Source organism: Trichogramma pretiosum, unplaced genomic scaffold (genome assembly GCF_000599845.2).
Source record: "Trichogramma pretiosum strain Unisexual culture from Peru unplaced genomic scaffold, Tpre_2.0 scaffold5, whole genome shotgun sequence".
Classification (NCBI taxonomy): domain Eukaryota; kingdom Metazoa; phylum Arthropoda; class Insecta; order Hymenoptera; family Trichogrammatidae; genus Trichogramma; species Trichogramma pretiosum.
Genome location: NW_019641672.1, coordinates 1158381 through 1184925, shown reverse-complemented (window position 1 = coordinate 1184925; position 26545 = coordinate 1158381). Strand labels below are relative to the sequence as shown.

General features: G+C 39.4%; 6 protein-coding genes across 8 annotated transcripts in view; 5 read left to right on the top strand and 1 right to left on the bottom strand.

Moving 5' to 3' along the window:
• The first annotated feature begins 111 nt into the window (after positions 1 to 111).
• On the top strand, positions 112 to 2269 carry LOC106650576 (nucleoporin Nup37). 2 transcript variants are annotated; one of them, XM_014368678.2, is made up of 5 exons: positions 112 to 285; positions 980 to 1136; positions 1208 to 1405; positions 1475 to 1842; positions 1943 to 2269. In XM_014368678.2, the coding sequence occupies exons 2-5, from the start codon at positions 987 to 989 to the stop codon at positions 2196 to 2198; spliced, it is 972 nt and encodes a 323-aa protein (XP_014224164.1). In that variant the 5' UTR covers positions 112 to 285; positions 980 to 986; the 3' UTR covers positions 2199 to 2269. The 2 variants fall into 2 exon arrangements, with proteins under 2 accessions (XP_014224164.1, XP_014224163.1); XM_014368677.2 differs by lacking the exon at positions 112 to 285 and adding an exon at positions 307 to 648.
• On the bottom strand, positions 2205 to 8261 carry LOC106650574 (gem-associated protein 5). Of its 2 annotated transcripts, none has more exons than XM_014368671.2 (15): positions 7520 to 8261; positions 7034 to 7353; positions 6596 to 6963; positions 6194 to 6532; positions 5844 to 6099; positions 5474 to 5702; positions 5317 to 5401; positions 4924 to 5254; positions 4242 to 4854; positions 4024 to 4171; positions 3679 to 3936; positions 3384 to 3594; positions 3107 to 3316; positions 2605 to 3037; positions 2205 to 2539 (listed from the first exon to the last, which is right to left on the bottom strand). In XM_014368671.2, the coding sequence occupies exons 2-15, from the start codon at positions 7337 to 7339 to the stop codon at positions 2277 to 2279; spliced, it is 4050 nt and encodes a 1349-aa protein (XP_014224157.1). In that variant the 5' UTR covers positions 7340 to 7353; positions 7520 to 8261; the 3' UTR covers positions 2205 to 2276. The 2 variants fall into 2 exon arrangements, with proteins under 2 accessions (XP_014224157.1, XP_014224156.1); XM_014368670.2 differs by having other exon boundaries at positions 7525 to 8260.
• A 764-nt stretch (positions 8262 to 9025) lies between these two features.
• On the top strand, positions 9026 to 11451 carry LOC106650409 (lysosomal acid lipase/cholesteryl ester hydrolase-like). Its single transcript, XM_014368386.2, has 7 exons — positions 9026 to 9604; positions 9729 to 9909; positions 9974 to 10088; positions 10164 to 10404; positions 10523 to 10678; positions 10760 to 10987; positions 11047 to 11451. The coding sequence occupies exons 1-7, from the start codon at positions 9302 to 9304 to the stop codon at positions 11197 to 11199; spliced, it is 1377 nt and encodes a 458-aa protein (XP_014223872.1). The 5' UTR covers positions 9026 to 9301; the 3' UTR covers positions 11200 to 11451.
• Positions 11452 to 12010: 559 nt separating this feature from the next.
• Positions 12011 to 15012, top strand: LOC106650395 (lipase 3-like). Its single transcript, XM_014368367.2, has 7 exons — positions 12011 to 12702; positions 13259 to 13433; positions 13569 to 13683; positions 13782 to 14022; positions 14141 to 14299; positions 14374 to 14601; positions 14678 to 15012. Exons 1-7 carry the CDS (start codon positions 12475 to 12477, stop codon positions 14834 to 14836), a joined length of 1305 nt encoding a protein of 434 aa, XP_014223853.1. The 5' UTR covers positions 12011 to 12474; the 3' UTR covers positions 14837 to 15012.
• A 1407-nt stretch (positions 15013 to 16419) lies between these two features.
• On the top strand, positions 16420 to 18796 carry LOC106650263 (lipase 3-like). Its single transcript, XM_014368189.2, has 7 exons — positions 16420 to 16637; positions 17103 to 17283; positions 17383 to 17497; positions 17608 to 17848; positions 17925 to 18083; positions 18157 to 18384; positions 18460 to 18796. The coding sequence occupies exons 1-7, from the start codon at positions 16470 to 16472 to the stop codon at positions 18634 to 18636; spliced, it is 1269 nt and encodes a 422-aa protein (XP_014223675.1). The 5' UTR covers positions 16420 to 16469; the 3' UTR covers positions 18637 to 18796.
• Positions 18797 to 19148: 352 nt separating this feature from the next.
• The window catches only part of LOC106650346 (guanine nucleotide exchange factor for Rab-3A-like), a 43574-nt gene continuing 36177 nt past the window's right edge, over positions 19149 to 26545 (top strand). The window contains exon 1 of the mRNA XM_014368289.2: positions 19149 to 19623. The gene's annotated coding sequence lies outside the window, so the exon portion shown is untranslated. The remainder of the gene's footprint in view (positions 19624 to 26545) is intronic.

The following is a 26545-nucleotide window of genomic DNA, read 5'->3' as shown; positions in this document are numbered from 1 at the left end:
CAAGACGAGCAATGCTCGCAAGGAATTCGAGAGATGCTCCGAGGCAGTTTAGTGTATACAGTACGTATACCTTGGAGCGAATACAGAGTACGCGGGTAGAGGGAGAAAAAGGCGCGTGAACGCAGCGTCCTTACCTTTATGAAAACCTGTTGTTGTTGCGCGTTGTTATTTGACAGGAGGGTGTTTTCGATCTCTTTAAAGCTCACCCGAGATAGGAGCAAATCTTAAATAAAGTCAAAACTCACGTACGCGAACTTTACTCACCACCTGTTGTTAATTCCTTGGGTAAGAAATTCATTCGATTTTTTGTTTGTTTATTGCACGGATAACTGATGGACATACACTTGCGCCTGTTTGGTAAATTGAGTATCGAATGATGAAATTGACAGAACTATTGCAAAAAAGTGCATAATCCTATTTGTCGAGAGTGAGCTCTGTAAAAGTTGCAAATCGCTAAAGGCAACGTGCAGAGATGTCGCGTGAATACGTATCGCTCATGCGGGCGCAGACCGACAGAGAAAAGGAGTCTGTTATGTTATACTTATATGAATTAAAAAGCGGGTAATCCGTGCTTGCTTTAGCCACAGTGCATTCTGCTCTCCAGTTTCGCCCTCGATACTTTATTTTGGTTTATTCTCATTTTCTTTGGTACGTTTCTCATGATACAGAATAATTCTTTGAAAATACCTTCGTATTGGTTATAAATTAATTGACGTGAATTAACTTAATTGTGTAAAAAAACCGTAATAGATCATTCAGTTAGGTTATGCCGGAATGGGGTATTTAAATTTCGAAATAATATAGAAGAGTTTGTAGTGCAAAAATTGATATACTCGCTGTTTTGCATTTTTGAAGTTGAATTTTCGACGCTGACTAATTTGTCTGTCAGTTTATTTTAACAATAGACTTCAAAAATTCTTCAACAATTAGAAATGTTATATTAAATTTTTGCAGTTCATTTCAGTAATAATTTTTTCAGATTAAAAATGGAAGAAGCTAGATTGACTCAACCCACATTTAAACTAAAATTTGCCAAACAAATACAATGCATTGAATGGTCACCTTATGAGTGGTCACAAGATTTAGCGTGCATTGCTTTAGGAGAAGAAATAATTGTAGCTTTAATAAAATTCCAGGTAAAATATGATTTACCAACTTCCCCTTCAAAATTACAACATCTTAATAATTTTAATAAAATATATTTTAGGAAGAAGATGACACTGTTGAAGATATCATTTATAATCCTCTAAGAATTTTTCATCATGAAACTAGAGTTCATACAATTGCTTGGAGTCCAGAGACATCTCTTAGTGTAGTACCTAGAATCGTGTCATTTTGTGTTGGAGGTGCAGACTTCAAAATAAGACTATACAACAGCGATTTGAGTGAAAATAATATTGTTGAGGTAGAAAATTATCCATAAATTTTTTTAGCATCATGCATTTTTAATGATAAACAAAAACATTTTCCTTAGGTTTTAGAAGGCCATAAGGATTATGTCAATTGTATTGCCTATGATCCTGATGGTGAAGTCCTTGCTTCAGTATCCGATGATCACACTTGTAAATTGTGGGCCATTAAAGAAGATCAAAAATGTATTTTGACACTTCCTCTGCACACATCCGGTATGGTTGTACGCTGGCATGCAGAAGAAATAGGAAAGTTGTTGGTTGGAGAAAAGAACGGTGTTATAAGGATGTATAACGTAAGAAGTCAACAAGCAATCATGTCTTTGGATGCTGGTACAATACCAATGCTAACTGCTGATTGGAGTTTAAATCCAATCAAAGTCGCTTGTGTAGCTTCTGGAGAGCTGATTGTGTGGGATGTTTCTAGGCCTAGGTAGTTGTTTTATTAGTTTGTCTTTGTATTATTGATACAAAAGTATTTCCTTGAATTGTGTAGAATTTGCTAAAATAATCATTCTCTATATTATTTTCAGTCGTCCTTTGGAAACAAGAACTGTTCACATAGAAGGAGGTACAATGATGAAATTTGCTCCTTTTAGTGAACATCTGATTGCAAGTATTGGAAGACCTGATAATCTTTTAAAAATTATTAATTTAAAGTCAAAACCAGTAATAATGTGTGGGAAAGTAATGTTGTTTGGAGGATTGACATGGCATCAAAGATTGCCAATTGTCTGTGCAGCTAGTGATAGACAACTTTTGTTCTGGAGGGTGGATAATCAATTGTAAAAGAAATTATTAGAAAAAATTTTTATATACAACTTCTGTACATACTTTTCATCCAAAAAAATTATAAATTTCATTTTATCATTCTACAATTGATGGACTTTCATTCTTAGCCATGCTGTAAGATTGTTCCATTGTATCTGTTACAAGTTTAAGTAAGTCAGCTTGCATACTATTGATGTTTATTTCCATAATTAATTCTATCATGGCTGCATAGCTTGACATAGGATTTGGAGTACATACTATCTCTGCTTGAAGTGCTGCTACTGTAGTTTTTAATAAATTTAATTTTTCAATAGTTGAGACTTCTTTCAATGCTTCGTCCGAAGATTTTATAAAATTCCCTGGAACAGAATTTTTTTATTTATTATTATATTTTATTTCAATTTTTATATCATTATTAATTTACCCATTGTTGAAGATAATTCTCCATCGAGTGTTTTGACTTCATTAACGGCCGTCCAATACATTACTGACTCTTTGGATATAAGGTCAACAACATATGTTTTAAGAATGGGAATCAAAGTTTCTAACATCTTTGATTTTTCTTCGCTTGTAAGCTGGCTATCAAGACCATACCAGCTTACCAATGCACAACATAAATAAGCACGTAAACTCCCACCGAATTTATTTTCGTTATAGTTATAAATACTGTTGCAATCTGTAAATTTTCTTGTATCGAATGCATACAGATACTTTATTAACAGAAATCGCTTTGCTTCTGTAGGCGATTTTTCAAACTGATATATTATATCTGCAGCTTTCAAAAGATGAGCGATCTTTTGCTTCTTCTCACTGGATAAAATTGACAGACCAATTTGACGACTCGCCTGAATTTGAATCTGTAATTTTAGTTGATTTAAAATATGTTCTATAATATAAAATGATTAATATTTTTTTACTATACTTACCAATGTAATATTTGATTCTGAATCTGATACTTCTTGAACATTTGATAAACTAGAATATTCCTTAGGACATTCGGGAAATTGCTTGCTTATTTTATCTAAGAGAGATAAATTAGTAGCTTCTCCCTTAAGCCATTTATAAATTTCATTATTATCCACGTTCGTTTGAAATTCATTTAATTCATTGAAAATCTCCACTTCTATTTCTCGGTACTACGGTAAAATTAATGATTTATACATTAAAAAAATATTATAATTGCATCATCTTTACAATACAAACCTTGATGAGGTGATTCGTTTTGATAATAGATTTGGCAGCATCAATATCATTTTTTGATAATGCTTTTGAAATTGCTTTATCAGCCAGAGATTTCGTTAAAACTGGATTGTTCGCTACCTTGGCAACATTTATTGCTAAAAGTAAACTATCCAAATCGTTGCGTCGATCAAGAAGGTTGGCTGCTTTTTCAAGATTTCCAATTTTGATGTGACTATAAAATAAGTTTCATGTAAAATCTTTTAGGCTTGCGCTTGACTTAATTTTAATTTTATAATTGAAATTTAAATGTACAAACCATGCGATTGCACTTGGGAAATCTCCGTCTTTTTGCGCTTGATATGCCCATTCATCCAAGACTTCTTTGATGAGAGGGTCATTTGAATCTAATCTTAAAGTTATGAGGGCATACAATTCTTTATATAGTTTAAATGTTCGAAGTACATTGACCGCCTCTTCGAATTTATTTATCATTAGAAAATACGATACAGCCTTATGCGGACTATCTTCAAAAACAAGTTGGTTAGCATAAGCTTCGCACAACTCCTCCCAAAATCTAAGAGAAATGAAAAAATTAGCGATAAATTATAAATCCTACAATTAATTGAAAATTCTTATAATTAATAAAATAATTAATTTATACTTCGTAGATATTGATGGGGCCAGAGACACCATGAAATCATTCAAATGCTTATCTTTTTGAGCTTTCTGAAGATTGTCTTTTAAATTTCCAGACCAGTGATCTAATTCTGTACAAATATTGTAGTGTCCATTTTGCTCTAATATTTTTTCTGAAAAAGAAATACAAGTGTTAAATTTATTTACGTTGATATTTATTTCAAAATAGCAATATTTATTTACTTTCTTGTGATAAGGATTCTGTCAAATCTTCTTTGCTACTGAAAAAATAAGGAATTTCAGTTGAATCATTTGGAGGGATTTCTTCATGAACAACTATTTTAGCGCAGCCATTTGTAATTTGTTCAATACAGTTATCAGATTTTTGGAAATTCAATAAATGTTGTATTGACTTGCACCACAATTTACTGTCTAGAGTTAATTGTGAATAACCCGGAAAATGAGAAATTTTCTTGATTTTTTTCTTTTTTATCGATTTACTATCACTCAAACTTTGTGTATTATCTTCATCAATTTCTTTTTGATTTTGTGACGATGTAATGAATTTTATTTGTTCTTGTTTTTCGTTATTTACGACATTAGTATCATCTTTACTCAATTCTTCTACTTTGGTTTTTTTCTTTTTAGTTCTTTTACCCCTAGTAGGTATCTTTGGAATTTCAGATAGCACATTTTTTTGAGCAGAAATGCTCCATATTCGCAATGAAAAATCAATGGAACCAGTAATAATTAAATCGTGACTTAGTGGGCTCCACATGCAGCAATTGATTGGTGCTGAATGTGAAACGTATGAAGCAATTATCTCGTGATCGCCAGAAGTATGAATTTTCCAGACCTAGAAAAATTAAATCAAAACAATAGAGTGATATAAAAAGGCCGGTCAAAAAAACTAATAATAACTTACTTGTACTGTACGATCGTAGCTTCCAGATGCTAAATAACCACTTATATGTGGGCTCCAAGCCAAGCTTACTACTTTTTCACTGTGTCCATTTAGCACTGCAACGGTTTTGAAAGTCAATTTCTCCGATTCATCTTCCGAGTTGTTAATTGAAATATCGAAAATTGTGATTGTAGTTGAATTAACAGCTACAGCTAAATAATTTTGCATTTCCGAAATATTCGAATCCGCTAAAGTACTGATTGGATGCCATTTGAAATCTTGAATGGGTTTACTTAATACATGCATTGTGGAACCACATTGTGATAAGTCACGATTGTAAAAAGATATAGATCTAAAAAATAATTAAAAAGAATTAATTGAAGATTCAAAAACTATTTTTATCAAATTACATACCCATCTGAAAAACCGATTGCTAGCAACGATTTATCTGATTTCCAACAAAATTCTGTACAATCTTTTGTCTTAACGGATGTCGGGACTGTGATAAAAATATTAGTCAAATTTAAAAATTAAAAAATATTAATAAAATAAAATATAAATTTTATATTACCATCATTATTTTTCTCGGGATTATAATAAACTAATTCATTGTCCCCACAAGAGTATAATGCAAAACCATTAACATCTGGAGCTGGACCCCAGCCAATAGTATATACAACATGCCTATGATATTGCTTGTATAAAGTAGGTGGCTTTTTTGAGTAAATATCAAAAGTTCCTACACGACCTTCATTAGTTGCAAAAGCTAAGATATTTTCTTTTTCAGGATGCCAAGCTAACTAAAATATTTAAATAACGTAGTATAAGATTAAATAATATTAAAAAATTAAAAATATATTATTAAAAATAGTTGTTGAAGCAAAATAAATAAAAGTACAACGAAAATTGGATAAATTGCCTAATAAAAATGTTTAACTTACACTTCTCACTTTGCCTTTTATTTGTTCCCATAAAATTTGAGGTTGCAATATATTTTTATTTGGTTCTGACAAATTCCATACACGTATCGCTGAATCACCAACTCCAAAAGCAATTTGATTTGTATCGATAGGACTTGCATCTAAACAGTATACAAATCCTCCTTGGCTAGTAATAATGTAATCAAAACATGTTTGATTATTTATCAAGTTACAACAAATTATTTGCCGATCTTGTGATACAGTCCAAATTGATTTACTGTAGTAAAATTAAAATATAATAAATTGAATGATTATGAAAACCCCACCGCATAATAACTTTAATAATTAAGTTTCACTTATGTAATGCGTACATGTCATTAGCAGTTCTCCAATTTTCAACCTGCCCATTTTCATTAGTTTCTTTGGTGTTATACACCGGAGCAGCAATAGCAAATATACCTTTGGAATGTTTAGCATGAATTAATTCAGGTGTCCTTTTTTTCACATTTCCAGAAAGATCCCATGAGACAAGTTCACCCCATGGCAAACTTGATAATAAAATTGTAGGTTTTAGCCAAAATATTGATGTGAAATTTCCTGAAGAAGAGTTTACTTTAGATTTGTGACTAGTAGTTTCTAAAGGAGCTGTTGGAAATGACAATTGCAATTGATTTCTTCCATCAGTTCCAGCTTTCCAGATAAATATTTGTCTAAAAATGTATTATTGTTGCTTATTTTTTGAGTAAAAATGTTTAAAGAAATCATTCTTTTACCTGTCTTTAGAACCAGATGCTAATAAATATTCTCTTGTACTTTTATCCTCTTCTAAAACATTAACTGGTATAGGACACCATGAAAGACTAACTATATCACGATCATGCCCTCTTAATTTATATTTGATGGTACCAGATCCTCGAATATCCACAATATAAACTAAACCACTTGTTATACCAATCGATACAATAAAACTATCATGGGGGCAACAACTCAAACATGTTGGTTTTACTTTAAAACCAAGATTAATAACTTGGCTGGTATCACATTTCACATTCCATATGACTAAAAATCGACTTTCGCTAACATAAGCAATTAAATCTTTGTTATTTTTAGACCAATCAACTGCAACCACTTTGTGAGTTGTCTGTTGAATTTTTAATATATTAAAATTTCATATAATAAAAAATTATAAAACAAAAGTAATTGATACAAACATCAAGTCTAGTATTTTCTTGTTCCTTCTCCAAATTGGTCAAATTCCATATTTTGATCACATTGTCATCTCCTCCAGATACCAAACGTAAAATGCCATCTTTTTTTTCAGGTGAAAAAGCTAATGTGGTTACTCTGTCAGTGTGAGCTCTATCAATAAAAGAATAACTGAGCGATCCAGATTCTTCATCAGGCTTTGCCACTACGATGGCATTTCTTGCACCCCAAGACACAGTGCCATCGTTGGCACATGCTAGAATGCTACTAAAATACCAGTTCGGCGATGGTGGTAATATTACTTCATTCATTATGATAGAGTTTTCTGAAAAATTGAGATATATTCATCAAATTAAATGTTTGAAGGTTAACAGTTTTAGACTACATGCGAATTCGCCAATATTATAGTTCAGATATAATGTCATGCGAGGAACAATGTAACATTAAGGCATCGAAAGTAATCACGAAGTTAAAATGTTATGCGAGCTTACCGTACCTTTTGCGCGATATCTTAAATGTTATTCGGCAATTTTTTGTTTTTGATCGGCTTTTCGTTGAACGGTTTTAAAATCCATTGCGGCAAGTTTAGTCTGCTACTTCTTCGCGCGAAATTGGCGAGAAAGAATCGTTGCGCTTGCGCTGGGTAGAGCGTGAAACAAGTTTAGCATATTCTAGCTGAAAATTTGCAATATATTGCGACGAGTGTTTACGAGTGTCAACAGGTGGTAATGACTAAAATTAAGCAGTATCGACATGAAATTATTTCTCATAAATAATATCTGAAATGAATCATATTTTAATAAGCTTGTTGGTGTGAAAACAGGTCATAATATTTTTTAACGGAGCAGACGAGCCGGAACATTGCTAATCGTCAAACCATCAAAATGTATCCGAATTTATTTATATTATGAATTAAAAAAGAATATTCACGGCCTCGAACTCGAGAAGAGGGTATCAAATTACGATGGGTCTGCTCGACATTATTACGTCTCGAGATGTGAGACCTTGAAACTCGAAGATTCCTTCGACGCTCGCGATCTCATGACCTCTTGACTTATAGATCGTGCACGGGGTCATTCGCGTTTATCAGTAGGCACACAGTTAAAAACGGAAAAATCAGTCGAAAACGATCGGGGGATAGTAGGGTATTAAAAAAGAAATCGGCGCTCGCTCACGTTTCGATAGGAATCACGAAGAAACGATCTATCACGAATTCTCGCGCCGCGAGCCGTTATCGCGCCCGTAGATCTTCCAGCGATTCGCCAATTTTTCTGTATAAAATCATAATTGACGTGTGTATCCCTCTCTCACGTGCGAATTAGTCAGTATTATAGGCATCGAGATCGCGAATTTAATACACTAGTATGTTTCAAACGCGCTCCGCGCGTGTTAATTTTTTCACTCGTTTCTTGAGGTTATAGTGACTTTCAGGCGCGCTTCGCGCGCGTACATCTTTCAGTCAGTTTCGAAAAAGTTGCTATTTTGACCGTAGATGTCACTTTATTACGTTTCGACTCGAGTCAAAAGTCAGTCGACCAATCAGAGGCCGAATAGATTGGCTTCACTTTTAGATCCATCTCTTTTTTATAAGTTAGATCGATGCTTATCGTAATTTCTTCGATCCCCCGCACGCGTCGCGCGCGCGCAGCTCCGATATCGACAGGTCAATACAACGCGAGGCTCGTCCATCATATTCATAATATTATCACAATCATTGCCGAGTTTATTGGAACAACATTCGCAATATATCAGCTGCATATAAAATACGCTACGAGTATAGCTCATGGCGTCGCGATCGGTTTTTCCTGCGCGAACAAAAATTCGACGATCAGCTATAACGCAGCAGAACATTTTCTCGGAGCTCTCTCTAGGCTGCCTCCTAAGTTATAGACTATAATCGATACAAATACGATATCCAGCCGAACGCCGAGACAGGCCAGATCGTACGTATCGATTAGCTTATTTACCGCGTGTGTATCGATAGATTGATTCGTATTTATCGGGGCGCGAATACGATAGCCGCTTGTACATACGAGCGTGTGTCGCGTGCGCTCAGTCTTGCGCGTTGTTTCCGCCTGTCAAGCGGGGTCGGTCGCTTGGGCTCGAGCTCAGAAGAGATCGGCGCGTGGAATATTAACCCCTTCGACGACTCTTTCTTTCTTCTCCCGAGCGACTCGCTCCAGACGCAATTAATAATAACATAATATGCGAGCGAGCAGTTGCTGCTGCTCCGACAACGATAGTGCATCGTCACACTGAGTCGCTTGTACTCGATGCTCATTGAAAATCAGCTGGCCGCAGAGCAAGATTCACCAGTTGTTGTAAATCCGCGCACCTCGTTCGTTCCCGCGTCACTGGCCAAGAAGATATTCGACACGATGATGATCAAGAAACGCTCGATCCTCGGCTCCTTGGCCATTCTGGCCTTGGCCAAGGTGGTCTTTGGCATTCCGTACGGTTTCAACAACGCCACGAGCAGCAGCAACAAAATCGATCGAGAATCAGGAGCCGCTGCGAGTCAGGGCCCGAGCCGAAGCATCTTTTGCAGCAGCAATCCCCAAGAAGACATGACGACCGTGAGTATTATTTCGATCTATTATACGACGCAGTATACTGTATCGTTATGCGAAATATTTGCGACCAAGCGTCTTTTTATATATATCAATGACGTGTGTTCGTCGATATGCCGCGACGCGCCAGATCGAGCTGATAAAGAGTTTCGGCTATCCGGCGGAGGAGCACTACGTCAAGACCGAGGACGGATACGTTTTGGCCCTGCACAGGATACCGGGCAAGAAGGGCTCGGCGCCGATACTGCTGCATCACGCCCTGCTCGAGAGCTCCTTCGTCTGGATAATCAATGGAAAGGAGAAGGGTTTGGGTAAGTGACGAATGGACGTAAACATCTGCTTAATTATACCTGATCGGGCTCTTAACTGTTATAGCCTTTAATCTCGCCGATCATGGTTACGACGTGTGGATGGCCAATTCTCGCGGCAACACTTACTCCAAGAATCACGAGAATCTGTCCAAGTCGGATAGCGAGTTTTGGGACTTTAGGTGAATAGCGACGACAGCAAGAAGAAAGATAACTCGATTAACGATGATTTTTAATGAATAATTAAAAAAAAATAGCTGGCACGAGATGGGCATTTATGACGTACCATCCGAGATCGACTACATCAGCGCCTTGACCAAGGATCGGCTGCTCTACATCGGTCACTCCATGGGCACGACTCAGTTCTTCGTGATGGCCAGCCAGAAGCCCGAGACGGCAGCCAAGGTCAAAGCCATGTTCGCGCTGGCCCCCGTCGCCTACACTCATCACATCAAGGGTTCCTTTGGAATATTGGGAAGTATGCTTACGAACATCGAGGTAAGTGTGCTCCGCGCATAAAATCGTCACGTAAATAGTGGACATTTTGTGCTTCATAATTTTGTTATACGACACGCATTATTCATGCCGATTTTTCCATACGTTTATGAATCAACAGGAGTTTTTGAACATCGACGGAAGACGGGAATTTCTGCCACAATCGCCGTGGCTACATTTCGGGGGCAGTTGCGTCTGCAATAAACCGATTTTACGGACGATCTGCGAGAATTTAATCATGTCGACGATCGGTTTCAACGCGCAACAATTCAACGCGGTACGAAGTCGATTTCATCGAAACAAACAAAAGAAATTTATCTCTCAACCCAAGTCTTGTGTTTTCTTTCTATAATTGCAGTCGATGTTGCCCTTGATCTTGTCCCACACTCCGGCCGGAACGTCATTAAAGACTCTGATGCATTACGCGCAAGGCATCAGCTCGAAGGATTTTCGCATGTACGACTACGGAAAGGAGAAGAATCTCGCCAAGTACAACGACGAGAAGCCACCGGCTTACGATATCTCAAAAATTCAAGTGCCCACCGCCTTCTTCTGGGGCAAGAACGATTTTCTCGCTATTCCAGAGGTAAGCGCGATTCGTTAAGTTTACGACGAAATCTGAAGGTGAAATTTTCAAACTCTTAGGACGTGAAACGCCTGTACGATCAGCTGCCGAACAAGATAGCCTCGGTGGAGGTCGATCATCCTCGCTTCAATCACTTGGACTTCCTGTGGGGCAGGGACGCGCCGAAACTCGTCTTCTCGCGTCTGTTCCCGTTGATAGCGAAATACCGATGATTCCTCGGATCACACCGTGTTTTGTTCGGCGCGCAGAGCTAGTCAGGCAACTAGTCAAGCCTACAATTTGTATATTTTATATTTTTATGCCTCGTATAATAATTTTGAATGTTGACATTATTCGTCGAATACACGGATCTGTGACGATTATCGATTTTAATCGTAGAAATGACATTTTTTTTATGTATATTAATGCAAAAATTCTGAAAAATGTAAATTGCACGAAATACTCGATGAATAAACATGTATTTAATGTTTGTATATATGCAATGTGTGAACACCTTGATTGTTGTTAATAATATTTTTTTTTTAAATATTTCTTTCGATGACGTTTGACGTAACGATGAGATTAGTGATAGGCGAAATCGAATCGTTATCGGAGCTCGGCGAAGAAACGTCGGGAATCGGTCTTATATAGATTTATTAATGGTATAGGTACATTGACACGGTTCTGTGCGCGATGAGTAATCGACCCCTTTAAGCCGCTCATCATTTATTATAAGCGTCACCCACGTACTATCCGCGATGCAGTTTCATAATTGCTGCGAACTTACACACATTAACTGCTCGCAGCTCCTATGTAAACCAAATCGAAATCGCCTCGGGCACGCGAGTACAATACAATATAATAAATCGCACACGAGCAAATAGGAATTAATTGATACGTGCTTTGTCAATGCCGCGAAGGATGGACTTTCTGCGTCGGGTTTTTCGGTGTCGTTATAATTATACGCGCAAAGTCACGCAAAATGCGCGCGCATATATGATTGTGTGTATCGGTAGCAGCAGTAGCAACAGTAGCAGTTAGTCTCTCGGTTACGAGCCGCAGTATACACAACATTATAGTTGGAGCAGACGTCGACTCTCGCGGTGTACTTCTTTCTCTCTCTCTCTGTCTCTGTCTTTCTCTCTCCACCTCATGCCTTCAAATCCACTGCGGCTACTGCTGCCATACTATGTTATGTTGAGAAATTGAGTCATGCATAGTTAGTTCGCTCGTGTAATATATTCGCTTGAGACGTTTAATTGACGTTGAATAGTCGCGTGCGTTTGTGCCTCCATTAAAATAGCTACACGTGCGTATTACCACTTGGCTTCTTACAGTGTCCGAGTGCCTGTGTGCATACATTACTCTGTAATACATTCGAAAACGAGCCGACACTGGCCTGATTGGGGCCCGCGTTTGAACGCTTTAACCGTGCAGAGTAATACATAACTTTACGATCCGACGAGCAAAAACAATCGTGCTCAATACGAGAAGACATTTGCACAGACATGAGATTCGAGTGTGTTCGCTGCTCGAAGCACGTGTTCTCCTGGACGCTGCCAGTGCTGCTACTGGCTTTCCTCTCGCCTGGCAAATGCGATTTTCCCTCCTTCAACGAAGTCGTCGACGCCTTTCAGCTGATTTGGCAAAGCTCCCATGACGACGCGACCGCCAGACCGCCGACTTATAAATCGCTCAGCAAGGCCACAGATAATCCTGATGTCGATCTTACCACGGTGAGTATCATCGTCGATCCCTTTTAATTCTTGCGATCGATAATAACGAGAAACAACGATTTAAAGAAAAAAAAAAACAAATAAATTTCGAAAAATCTTCTCAATTTATACAAGATTTTAGTTTTAAAATTTTTTTAGCATCGTTAGAAAGTTCATTTCAAATAAAAATGTTGGAGAAAATAACATTTTCTAAAACAAATACTTTTATATCAAGATGAATTTCTATTTCATTCACAAGAATACATGATTTTAGAAGAGACTTTGGCGAGAATAAAGAAAATAATTTTTCGTCGCGCGTCAGCGTTACGATTTGAATTATTTTTTTTCGAAATTTGCTCCTTATCGCGCGTATGCGCTGAATCAGTATTCGATAATGGGACACGAAAGCCGAGCTCTTCTTTCAAAGACGATGAATTCGAACTCGTCGTGTGTAGCGAGACAAAGCGTCCGCGCGAGATCCGACTGTATCATATTAACGTGATTCAAGAGCAAATCTGACTCTACGATGACTAAGTTTCAATTATAATAAGTCGAATCCGGCAATGGTGGTTTTCAGCCGGAAATGATTAGACGGGAAGGCTACTCGTCGGAAGCGCACGTGATAATGACCGAGGACGGCTATCTGTTGACGATGCACCGAATACCTGGACGAGGACCGGCGGTTTTTCTCCAACACGGTCTTCTGGCCAGCTCGTCCGACTGGGTTATACCGGGCAAGAATAAAGGCTTAGGTATTTTTTTTACTCTTTTTCCATCTTGATTATTTCTTCCTCGAAACTGAAAAGGAAACGCGACTACGAGATCGTAATTGGTCGACTTGAAAATTTGCAAACTTTGACGATATTTTTTTTTTTATCGTTACGAAGCGTTCATTCTGTCAGACCTGGGCTACGACGTCTGGATGGGTAATGCGCGCGGAAACACCTACTCTCATGGCCACGTTAACTACACCACTCACGACTTGAGATACTGGGATTTTAGGTAAGGGAAAATAAAAAAAAATGTCACCTCGCGCTCACCGATGCCATTGATGTACCAACCATTACATAGGCGTTTTTTTTATAACTTGCTTATTACAGCTGGCAAGAAATGGCCAAGTACGACTTACCCGCGGAGATAAATTATATTGTGAGAATAAAAAACGCCAGCCTGATGTACATTGGACACTCGATGGGCACGACCATGTTTTATGCGATGGCGATCGATCGTCCCGACGTAGCCAAGAGCGTCAAAGCGATGTTTAGCTTGGCTCCCATCGCCTTCATGAATCACTTGAAGAGCCCGGTGAGAATACTCTCGTACTACTTGAGCGAGATCCAGGTAAATTTACCAGCCTTACATTCATAAATCATCGCGCGTGTGTACACGCATCGACTATATATCGACCCTTCGTGCGCGCGCCGCTTTTGAATACATTTGCCCCTCTGATGCCTTGCAGTGGATAATCCGAGTTCTGGGAGAGGGCGAATTTCTGCCGCAGAACTGGCTATTGAAATTTTTCGCCAGGCACGGATGCGACGTCAACGTTTCCGAGGAAAAAATTTGCGCAAACACGCTGTTCCTGATTTGCGGCTTCGACGCCTCGCAATTCAATTATGTGAGTTATGCCACGATAATATGCACGAGAAAAAATAATATTCAAATCAAAAATGCGAACTGTTGTTTTTTCAGACCCTTTTGCCGGTGATTTTGAGCCATTCTCCGGCTGGAGCGTCGACCAAAACGTTGATTCACTACGGGCAAGAAATCAAGTCTGGAAATTTTCAGAGATACGATTACGGAAAGTATAAAAATCTCCAGATATACAATAGTACCGTACCGCCCCAGTACGACTTGTCGAAAGTTCAAGTGCCCGTGGGCATTTTTTGGTCGGAGAACGATTGGTTGGCTAGTCCCATCGTTAGTATTCTTTTAAAACGATGCTTTTTTTTATTTATCTCACTTATCGTTACTTTAATATCATTCTTGATTTCAGGACGTGCAACGCTTGTACAAATCTTTACCCAATAAGATTATAAACTACAAGGTTGATTATCCCAAGTTCAATCATCTTGACTTTTTATGGGCGGTCGATGCACCAAAATTAGTTTATAAGAAATTAGTAGCTACAATGGAGGAATTTAGAAATTTATGAAAAGTAGAGCAAATATTGGCTTATGTTGTTTTATATTTTCTTATTTTTATATATTATAGACGTACTCCGTTAGAAAAGGGGAAAATGTAGCATATTTTGTCCGTTTTTTTTTTAACAATAATGATTTATCTATGTAAATAAATACATAATTTCATCATGTAAATAAAAAAAGTATCGACGAAAAGAAATGAAACCAAAAATAAATTGCACCAACAGACAAATGTTTACTACTCATTAGATCTTATTACGAATGCCCCAGAAAAAAATGCCAAAGACATAAACCGACTTCTTATACATATAAAACTCATCAACACATGAAGGCTATATGCTCGTTGAGTGACTGACGCGGACAAAAAAAATCCATACTACAATGCCATAAAAAAACAGGAACAGTTACAGATTTTTCATGAAAGTTGAGAAATCAAAACAAGGCAGAAAATCATAAATCGTTTCCTGATTGTGAAAATGCCTCTCCAACGCCTTTTGTCACGGTGCATTGTGATAAAAAAAATCCAAGCTGTCCTGCCAGGTATTCTAGTTTACCGTCAACTGTCTCTCGGGCAGGAGCTCAAAATCTGTCATATGTCAAGGCATAAGCAGTAGGAAATAAAACAATTCGCATAGGCGCTCGATAATCGTTAGTTCACACTTTTTTCCGTATAATTATTTGCTCGCTACCGATTTAACCGCGAATCGCAATTAATTTTGAAAAATAATTAATCGTCGTCGAATGTTTTTTACGACAGGTGCGTCATCGTGACAAAATTAAAAAAACATCGAATACATTATTTAAAATAGAGAAAGATCATATTCATAGTGATATTCGATTAAATCATCGTTTTTACAACGCGTTGTTAATCGCGTTGATTTATATATTACAGCTGAAAATAAAATTTTAAACGCCATTTCCAAGCGCGATGCGCTCGCTGCCGGTCAACGTAATAATCGTTAAAGCATAACACAAAAACGCGAGAAAAAAGAATTACGATATAAAAAAGTAATTATTTCCAAGTCCGTTACAAGTGACCATGATTACGCTCTAAAAGGCAGTGCTCCTTTTTTTTCTTACTTGAAAAAATTCTCTGACACGCGACGAGTTGAATCTTATCCTCCACCCCGCGAGAGAGAGAGAGAGACCGAGAGAGAGAAAGAGTAAATATACAAAGACGATCGCGATCGAGCAAACCAGTTAAACGACGAGTGTCCACCGAAAACGTTCACTTTTGGTGCACACACACCAGAGGAGCACAGCACCAGACAACGGAGTACCTTTGGAGCATTATGTGTTATTTTGTGTGAGTGTTTGTGTGTGCTCCTGTAAAATGTGTCAGTGCTCGTGTGAGTGAGTGAAAATTTTTGTTTGTTGGAGGCTGCCGGTTGTATAAAAGTACCTCGAGAGCAGTTGTTATGCAAAGGCGAAAAAAGAGTCACTTTTTTTATGGCGCGCGTCGTACACGATTCACGAATTGACAATAAAAATTTTAATTTTCATTCGCAAGAAGGTATATAAGCTTGTTTTTAGTTTTCTCGTTGAATAGAGTGAATTTTCTTCGAAGATTTAGTGTTAATTTGGTTCAAATAAGACCTCAAGATAGTAATTTTAATAAAGGTCGGATAATAGTGTCGAGAAAAAATGTCGTTGGCGGCAGTATTATTAGTGCTGCTTCAATATTTACTTGGTACATCGGAGAGCCTTTTCACGCCTGGCCTTGCAGCGAGGACGTTCGCTTCGTCCTTCCAAGGGAATGGGTACAATTTCGTTGCAACCAAAGCGCCGGGCGCTTACAGCAACGTATCGCCGGTGAGGCTAAGTTTTTTCCTGCAAATTCACTATTAATATTTATAAGTCGTAAAATACTAGAATTGTTCGAGTGCCAATTTTTTTTTTTTTTTTTTTCAATACAAATCATGTTGCACATGACATATGAATGTCATTAATTTAATATTTACTTTGAAACTCGTCGAAACCAAGTCAACGAGTAAGTGATAAAATGATTTTGTACAAACCCAATTCAAGATCTAGGAATGTATGTAATTTTAAATGATCCGCGCACATATGTCGATTATTTCTAGTTCTGCAACAAGTATATAATTGAGTATTCACTAAGCAATCTCACTATTTATGGTAAATACTGGATGATAAAAAACCGGAGTTTACAGTTTTTAAGCAGAAAAATACAGAACCCGGATCATTTATGAATTTCTTACTAAAAAATTTGGTGGAGAAAAAAAATTATCATCGATTGTTCTGTTTGTTTTTTCCAAGGCAAAAATTATCTTACGCGACGGCTATCCATCGGAAACCCACACGGTCACTACCGAGGATGGATACATTTTGACGGTCTTTCGAATTCCCGGATCCGTCCACTCGCCTCCCGTATTCTTGCAGCACGGCCTGCTCGAGAGCTCGGCGGACTGGTTAATTAGCGGGAAAAATAAATCTCTAGGTATCAATTATACTTGCCTCAGCGCATTGTCGAGCGCAATATTGACTGGAAATTGCGACCTCGCATAGACACAATGAATATACTTGTATGTATTTTTAGCTTACATTCTATCCGATAATGGATATGACGTGTGGATAGGAAACGCCAGGGGAAATACTTTTTCCAGGAAGCATCGCTACCTCTCGCCCAATGACCCGCGCTACTGGAATTTCACGTAAGTTTTCTCTCTCTGTCAACGTTTGCCTCGATTAGCTCGTTAATATTTGCATATCAACGCTTTTTCTCTCTCTTTCTCTCTCTCTCTCTCTCTCTCTTTCTCCGCAGTTGGTCGGAGCTAGGAAAGTACGATCACCCGGCGGTGTTTACTCACATATCGAAAATCAACGGCCAACCTTTGGTATACATTGGACATTCGATGGCCGGATCGACTTTTTCCGTCATGGCTATCGAGCGACCCGATATCGCCAGGAGGTTTAAGGCTTTCATTGGCTTGGCTCCCGCCACTTATGAGTATCACGTGAGGGCACCGCTGCGCTACTTGGCCCCTTTCTGGCGACAGTTTCAGGTAATTATTTATCGCTTCAAGCTCCAAGCTCATTTTCATGCATCGCAATTAATACGTACTCATTGGATCGTTGTAGCAAATATGCTACAAATTGGGGATTTACGAGTTCTTGCCGCACGCGAAAATCTTCAACGTCTTGGCCAAGCACATTTGTCAACAAAGTCAACTGCAAGAAGCTCTCTGCACCAATCCGTTATTTTTAATCGCCGGCCCTAATCCAACGCAATTAAACACGGTAAGTAGTGGATCCAAGCTTAATCTTATGAAAAAGTCGCGCTAAACGAACTCGTTAAAATTTTTCTTTCAAGACTCTCTTGCCGCACATATGGAGCAGCTTTCCGGCCGGCACCTCGGTTAAATTGTTCACCCACTGGCTGCAGCAAATGGTCGTGAACGAGTTCAGCAAGTTCGATTACGGGCCAGCGAAAAACCAAGAGGTGTACGGAACGGCCAGGCCGCCCAAGTACGATCTGTCCAAGGTCCAAGTGCCGTCCGCCGTGTTCTGGTCGAAGAACGACTGGCTCGTTCCTGGCGAGGTATAGCCGCGTACATCGCGAATTAGTCGAGCGCCTCGAATCTAAAGAAACAAAAATTTTCTTCCTCGCCCACAGGACGTGAGACACTTTTACGAGCAACTGCCGCTGAAAATGGGCATTTACAAGGTGCAAGACTCGACCTATAATCACTTTGACTTTCTGTGGGCTCCCAGCGCTCCGGAAATGGTTTACTCGAAAATTTTGGCTCTGCTGGATCGGCTGGATCTTCGGAACAATCAGTTGTACTACTAAGAAGTGAACGATCATTGGACGCGACGAAAGTGTGATCTGTGATATTTCGACGGTCGACGGCTTTACTGCAACAATGAATTCTTAAAGCTGCCATAATTAAGAATTCAGACTTTGTATGATAATAGCTTTAGTAAAAAATAATCTGTACATAAACATTAGTGCGTAGAATTGTTTTAAAAACGGATGAAAGAATACTTTTCACTTTGAATCAAAGTTAGAGTGAAATTTACGCAAGCTTTTTTCACAATTAAAATTAGATTCGCAGAGTGGATTTGCGAGAAAAAAATGTTTTTCATTAAAAAAAAAACCCCCCAACGCAACTCGAGAAGTGATTTCAAACGCAGCGAACGCGTGCAACAGACGATACGGAAGGGATGCTGTACGGGAGAGGGTTGGTCGTCGGAAAGACGCAGGCGCGAGAGATGGTCGGGCTGCTGCTGCTGGAGCTGTCTGGCAGCTAGCTTATAAACTGGCAGTCAGCAGCAGCACAGCATCGCAGCAGCGCCTGTACGGTCGCATCGGTGACTGCACGCGCGTCACGCCTCGCGTCAGTCTTCACGGCTTCGCGCAGCTTATCTCTCGCTACATACATATAGTAAAGTTAATACATCCACGCGCGAGTGTGTGTACAACTCGTCGTTGGGACTCGATTGCTTCGGCTCGTTCGTTCGTCAACAATATCGCATTGTACGAACGCGTAATCTCGACGAGCTTTGTATATCAACGTTACCGTATTATCTAGATCAGTCGAGACGAGCACGCGTCAAGTGTGCCTACTCACGTGCGTGTCGTATATATATGACTCGCCAAGACATAGCCAAAAAGAAGCCAAGGAAATACAAACAGAGAGAGAGAGAGCTTGAATAAACAATAATATCACTCCCGCCGACTGCCTATACGTATCTCGAGTCCCAAGACGTATGCTAGAGAAGAAGGAGGTTGGGATTCGTAGCCGCGAGTGGCAGTATCCACGCCGCATCCAGACAGGTGAGTCCTCCACCAATTCGTCGACGTCGTCTGCGAGCCAATTGTTGAAACGTTCGTCTATACTCTAGTTGCAAAAGAAATTAATGTACAGCTGCGTCTGGCGAGCTTGCGGTAGGCCACGATTGCCCACTGTTGATTATTGCGTGCGTGTGTGTATATTTACAGTTATCTCGTCGATTGGTCCATCGCAGCGTATATAGATACACACATAGACTCGTGTGCAGCAGCAGCAGCAGCAGCAGCAGCAGCAGCCGAGGGAGCAAGGGACGGGGGGGATCGATATTTTCAGCGAAGCGTGCACCTATCCCCCGAGGCTGCACTGGCACATCGCGTCGCCAAATATCACGCGGCATCCACCGAGGGGGGGGGGGGGGGGGTTATTGCTCTGCGCTCTCTCTCCTATTATTTAGGCCGGATAAATATGCACTGCGATACGTAATCGTGATAATGACGATGATAAACTCTCGTCTCTCCTACCTTTTTTTTCTTTCACTTGTAGGACGAAAAATGGTTTGCTCTTATTTGTTTTCATTGGAAAATAAACTTTTAATCGTAGGTGGGCATCGATCGGCGATCGAACGACGCGTCCGCCGCTAATAAAGCTCGTTAAATATCGATGAGAGGCCGCGCACGTCTCGCCGTCGTGAAAGTGTGTAATAGCTGTAACGTGCGCCTACGTTAATACCACTCGTAGTGTCTCTCTCTCGCTTTATGCATCGATTTTCATAAGTATCCTGTCCGTTGGCCGGGCATAAAACGTGATAAATCGTCCACGAATCGGATAGCTCTATTAAAAGCTTCGTGCTTGCTCGTGGACACGTAACTCATGTGCGTGTTCGCAGACGAGCACCTTGTCATTATATATCGAGCTTTTGCCGATATCGCAAGCCTTATATTTTCATAATTTATAATTTCCTCAGCAAAATATTGCGCGAAAGCTCACATTTTATTATTTTCCAGAGCTTTCAATTTATCATTGTTTGCTGTTACACGAAATCGATAGTCCTGCGAATTGTATTGAGATCTATGATCGGATAATAATTGAAGAAAATTGGCAGTTCCTTTAGCTCGGAATCTCTACTTGGCGCCCTTAAGTCTCTTCCACGGTGACACCTCCCGCTCGTTCATGCTATAAAGCAGCTGCATAGCTTGTAGAAACTATTATCGGCTTCGGAAATTCTTTGTAAGAACGTGAAAACCATTTAAGAAGTGTTCGGAAGTATTTCGTAAATCGCTTTCAACTAGTTTCCAACAAAATCTCGGCTGATTAATCCGTTAACACGGGTATTGGCAACGGGGTTTTTTTTGCGTTATCGTCCGTACATTCTATTTAAATCATTCGATGATGCATGATATTGCCGATTAAAGTTGTCGTTCGAAGCTCTATATCGAATCCTAGTTGGAGACGGAATAAAATTCAAATTACCCAAATCGTGTATCGCAAATGGAACATTTAATCCCAATGCTACGCATCGCTTTGACCTCACTCAACACTCGCAGAGTGTCTTTTTTTCTTTCGTAAAATGTACGAATAATATGGAGGTATGAAAGTACTGAACCGAGAGCTTTAACGATGGAAACAAAGCCGATGGATAATTTGAGTGCATTGGTCGTATACCTTGAGCGGACGGAAATTGCATCATAAGGCAAGCTTACGCCATTAGGTACGATAATCAAGGGATTTTTATTTTTTGCTCGAGACCATTCATTACTCCCATCAACTATATGTATGCTCCAGGCTGTTTTTCTTTTGTCGTTTTTCATCGAAAATTCGAAAATATGAATTTCGTATTGAAGTGCGATTGAATATGGGAGAGATCAAGATAAAATTCGTTGAAAAATACAAGTCAATCACTTCAATGTAAGTTTAACGATAGTCATTTAAAACAGATCGAATGAAATGGCGAAAATTTTTACTTTTTTACTGTAATTATTATCTCGTTCACTTTATTTTTTTATAAAAGAGAGTTCTCTGCAGCAGTAGATCAGTATTGCTTTGAACAAAGTGTAAGTTTATTTCTTTTCATTGTGATTTGTATCCACTTGAAACTATTTCTCACTAACCACTGATCAAATGAAAAAATAATAATAACTTAATTTCTTTAATAACTTTATTTCTTGAAAAATTAAGTCGTGAATAGAAATTAATAGTATCAATTCATGATATTCGTGCCAGAAGTTGGACTGAGAGACACAGCTTAGCCGTAGGTCGTGTCAAAAAAGTATCAGGTTGGTTTAATGCAACTGTAACATTTTTAAATCTCATTGTTGTTTTTAGTTTTTAACTTATTTTATTGAAGATTTGAAATTTAAAAAGCTCCCAGCGACGGTAAAATTGTTTTTATAGAACGCTTTATTCTTGGTCTCGAGTCCCTTGCTCTGCAGCCGCGGTCCCATGCCACTTAACTTTCGAGCGGGCAAGTTTCTTTTTCGAGTTAGTGCAATTTCAAAGAGAGGAAAGGAAAAAGCGGAGAGAAAAACGCGCGGCCACAGGCTAGTGCATTATAATAGTCCTCGTCGAGCCGAAACGTTGAGCAAGTCTCGCATGCGCACATACGTGTACAACAGCAGCAGCAGCAACAACAACAACATCCGTGCCGTTGGGAGCATCGTCTCTTGCAAAATGTTGCCGCGAGTATAAACTATATATATATGTAGATGTATGTACAGGCCTGCGAAGATGCAACGCGGCGATAGTGCAAATATACGTAGGTACACACACAAACACACACAGGGTGTCTCGGGATGCCGCATTTGTTTTCTTCCTGGTATGTGGCGGCGACGTAGCAACGTTATAAAAGCTACATAAATTTTTCTCGCTTCGATAGTCGCGCATGTACACGTTTCGCGTTTATCCACGTCTGTACGCATCGCCGACGTATTATTTCCTAACTCATAAGTATATGGTATGGTCGACGAGATGCGGTCGCTGTTCTTTTTTTTTCTTCACCGGAAAAAGTCCCAATGATTTACGCCCAGATTCGACTACTTGAGCTATTAAAGCTTTGAATATGGATACGTGTTCCGACTAAATGATTATCTTCAATGTCTATGTTTTTTCAATGATTTTATGGATGGCTGTTGGTCGAAGATATCTTTGCATTCAGTCGTTGATTAGTTGCAACATTTCCTCGTGTCCGGTTTCAAGAATATTATTTTTTTGTTTCACGCATTGAATGTGCATCCATTGAAGCGAGCATACAGGCTCATTTCTATTGTTTGATTACGTGTGCACAGAGGGTTGAAGCTCTCCGGGCTTCCAATAGTATATTTTGCCCCTAGGGAGTGAAATACTGGAAAGTCTCGGAGCAAATAGAATTTATAAGCTGATGCGATATTTAATAATATACAAGTATTGGGCTACGACTATATGCGTACAGGCTTAGTTGCTGTATAAGTCTAAGCGCGGAAAGAAGCTTCTGACGTTGCCACGCATTTTTGTTGCTTATTGTTTTTTTTTTCTAATGATGTTTCAGATGGGTTGCAGGCTAAGAAAGGATGTGGTTAAAGTTTCTGGTATTTACACCATTCTTATGTTTCAATTTATTTTTAGTGTATCACCAATGTCTGTTTTATTCCAATGAGAAGGCCTTTTCTCTAAATTTTCATTATACGATTCTATACAGATGCACCATAAGCACAGCACAAGATGTATAAATATGTAATGCGCGCCTCTTTGGTGCTACCATTCATACCTTAATTATTTTGTTTCTTCTTTATAAATTTAAATTCTAAATTTTAAAACCTTCAAGAAAAGTACGTTATGCTGAAAATTTATTCCACATGGCGAGTTAAAAAAATAATTTACTCCTTCTCTCTCACTCTTTCTCTTTCATAAACTACTCGCACAACGAGCCCTGCTAAATGAAAACAATTAAATATAGCCAGGGCAGTTGCTTTTACAAGATTAAAATAATCAAACTAGTGTCTGGCTTTTGTCCAAGCAACAAAGCTCCCTTGCGAGCGAAGCGAAGCAAGCAAAATGTAAATGCTTTCTTGGAGCAACAAAAACAAAAAAGTTATATCGTATAATATGTCGGTGTATGCAAAAAAAAAAAAAAAATCACAAAACACACAAAACCTCGCCGCTGTCTGCAGGTGTGTAGGCGTTACATACATGAAAATCGTGCTAATTATGCGAAGCCGCCAGCAGCAGCCGCAAAGCACGCGGAAAAAGACATTACACGGGGTGGCTAAAACCAAGGTAGAGAGCGAGAGAGAGAGAGAGCAAAAAAAGAGCTGCACGGCATGCTTGTACAGGTATACGTATACATCGAGTGTAAACCGGGTCAGGGTTTCCCACGCGTGCGTGCGTATGGGTGTAGTACATGTACCTACTCATCGGAAATGCCCCAGCACGTTTGCGATAGCCCCGCATGCGAAGCCGCATCTTTACGTACTTCTTTCTTTTTCTTATTTTTTTTCTCCCCTCCTCCTCTTCCATTCTTCTCCCGGCTTTTCTTTTACGCTCGCGCGATTTGCATTCGACCGCAGCATAGAACAGCAGATTCTTGTCTCGCTCGGGCAGCTTACCTATTATATACGTTGCGTCGAACACTCCGTATACATGCGTACATGTATACGGAGCTTAGCACGTGTCGAACATTGTCCGTGTATGATGTATAGCGGACGATTAGTGATGGCACGTAATGAAATAATCAAGCGCGCGCGCGTGGGCGGCTTAATCATTAGTCTCGAGCACCAGCACGAAATACAACAACTACAACGAGAACAAAAAAGAAGCGAAAAAAAAGCTACCGAACAGACCGTGAACTCTCGGCCGGCTGTTTGCTACGCTCGAGGAATTCAGATGATTTCGGAACTTTCGTTCGTATACGTATAGCTTATTTCCGTTGCTCGGAAAATTTCTCCCCTCTTAATTTGGCGTCTCTCATAGCTGGCTTTTCATTCATTACACGAATTGCGGCTAACTATCTCGCGACCGGTATACAAATTATACACATATATATAGTGCGTGCATGTATATTTGGTGCCGAGCGAGAGCAAGACCGTATGCAATTAACTTTTCATTTCTGTCGGGAAATTTGTAACCATATCATTATTATTATACCATATTTTAATGCCCTCTAATTAATAATTAGTCAGATTATTATTCCATTCGCGATTGATAACAAGTTTATATAATCATATCGCAATATATGTATACACTTACACTTACGTATCGGGTATTGAATGAGCATTTGGAATATCATTCCTCTTTTCTTTTAATTATCCCGTGCCAATTAATTCACCGCGGCCTCGAGTATGAATTTCGCGTCGACGTATACACGTGAAATTATTGACTGAAAAGCCTCTCGCGAGCTGGCGCGTTTCGAGCTCGCCGCAGCAAATTGCATTCGATATTCCGTACATCCTCCAATAAGTGAGAGCGCATATAGTTGAAAAAAAAGGTAAACTTTACACGTCGCGCTAAAAAGTCGACGTTCTTTTATGCGCGCGCTTTGCACCGTAAATATAAACCGTGTTGTCGCGGGGGAAAAAAGTCTGCCACGCAGCGATATTGGATACGAACCACGAGTCATAAATCAGCGACCGTGTATAGATGAGCCATGCACCGCGTGAATCTTCCTTATCGAGGTCTTTTTTTTTTTTTTTTTTAATTATCAACCATATAACTGCACATATACATGAATGTGCGCTATATATAGTTTCGCATCTTTTATCAGCGTCGGAAAAAGTAACGCGCGATATAATGAACGTTTTCGCCGATACGAAGCGAGTTTGCATCTCTACGCGTGCAGGGCAGTGTTGCCTAAATCAGGCCATTGACCTCCCTTGTATTGTCTGTTTGATACATGCTGCAAACGCAACGCACCGATGCGGCTATTCGATGCGCTCGCGGTCTGCCTATTGTTTTCCCCGCAACTGTACATAATACATATATCTTGATTAAATTTGCCGTTCAAAATTTTTACAAACTTTCTATTTGCTCGCATTGTAGTTGTCTATAGAATATTTCAATCACATAGTACATGTGGATATCTTGAATTTTATGGAAAGACGGCTGGGAAATTAGAGTCATAATTAGTGCTAACTGATGAACTAACACGAGTACGATTTTATTTTTATCAATTAGTTTTAATTTAAAAGCTAAAAATCGTAGAATTATACATTTATGTTTATTCATAACAACATGGAAGCTCGCTGGCAAATTACACTTTGACTTTTCACACGATACAAAAGCGCGAGATAATTAGGAAGTCGCGACGCGCGCCAGCGGATGCCTATACATCACCACGGACTACAGTGCGTTATATCCTCCGCATGTATAATACAAGTACAGCAGGTACACGTATAGCAGCAAGCTCGAGCCTCGTTGCCAAAGTCCAACGCAGCGACTACTAAACAGCAGTGTACTCCCCGTTCGAATAGGTATGCGGGAGAGGCGGTTACAGCGCCCGGCGTTTTCTATGCGCGCATCCGAGGGGAATCCCTCGAGGCTTCGCGACTGCTATACGCTCTAGCTGGGCGCGTGCGGTGCCTATGCTACGAGCTGCGCGGAGCTATATTCTATCGGGAGAAATTTTACTCGGGTGCACCTATATACAGACAGAGAGAGCAGATGTACTCGCTCGAGAGCAGTACTTGAAAGATATGGAGAGAGAGAGAGAGCAAGCTCCATCGAGATGCAGTACGCCAAACGCATTCCCCAGTTAATTGCTTGCGAATTTACAGAATGCCCTTCTGCGAGTGCGAGCGTGAGGGCCAGCGGATCGATGCTAATCGCACAAAAATCGAATTCTCCTGTACGAGTGGCTCGCGTTTAACGAGCGAACGTTAGAGATCACTGTTATCCGACTCTTTTTTTTTTAACAATCTCGTAAACAAGTATCAGATCTATGCGTAAAATTTTCAACGTATAAATCCATGTCAAACTGAAAAAGAAGGATCAGCCAAATGT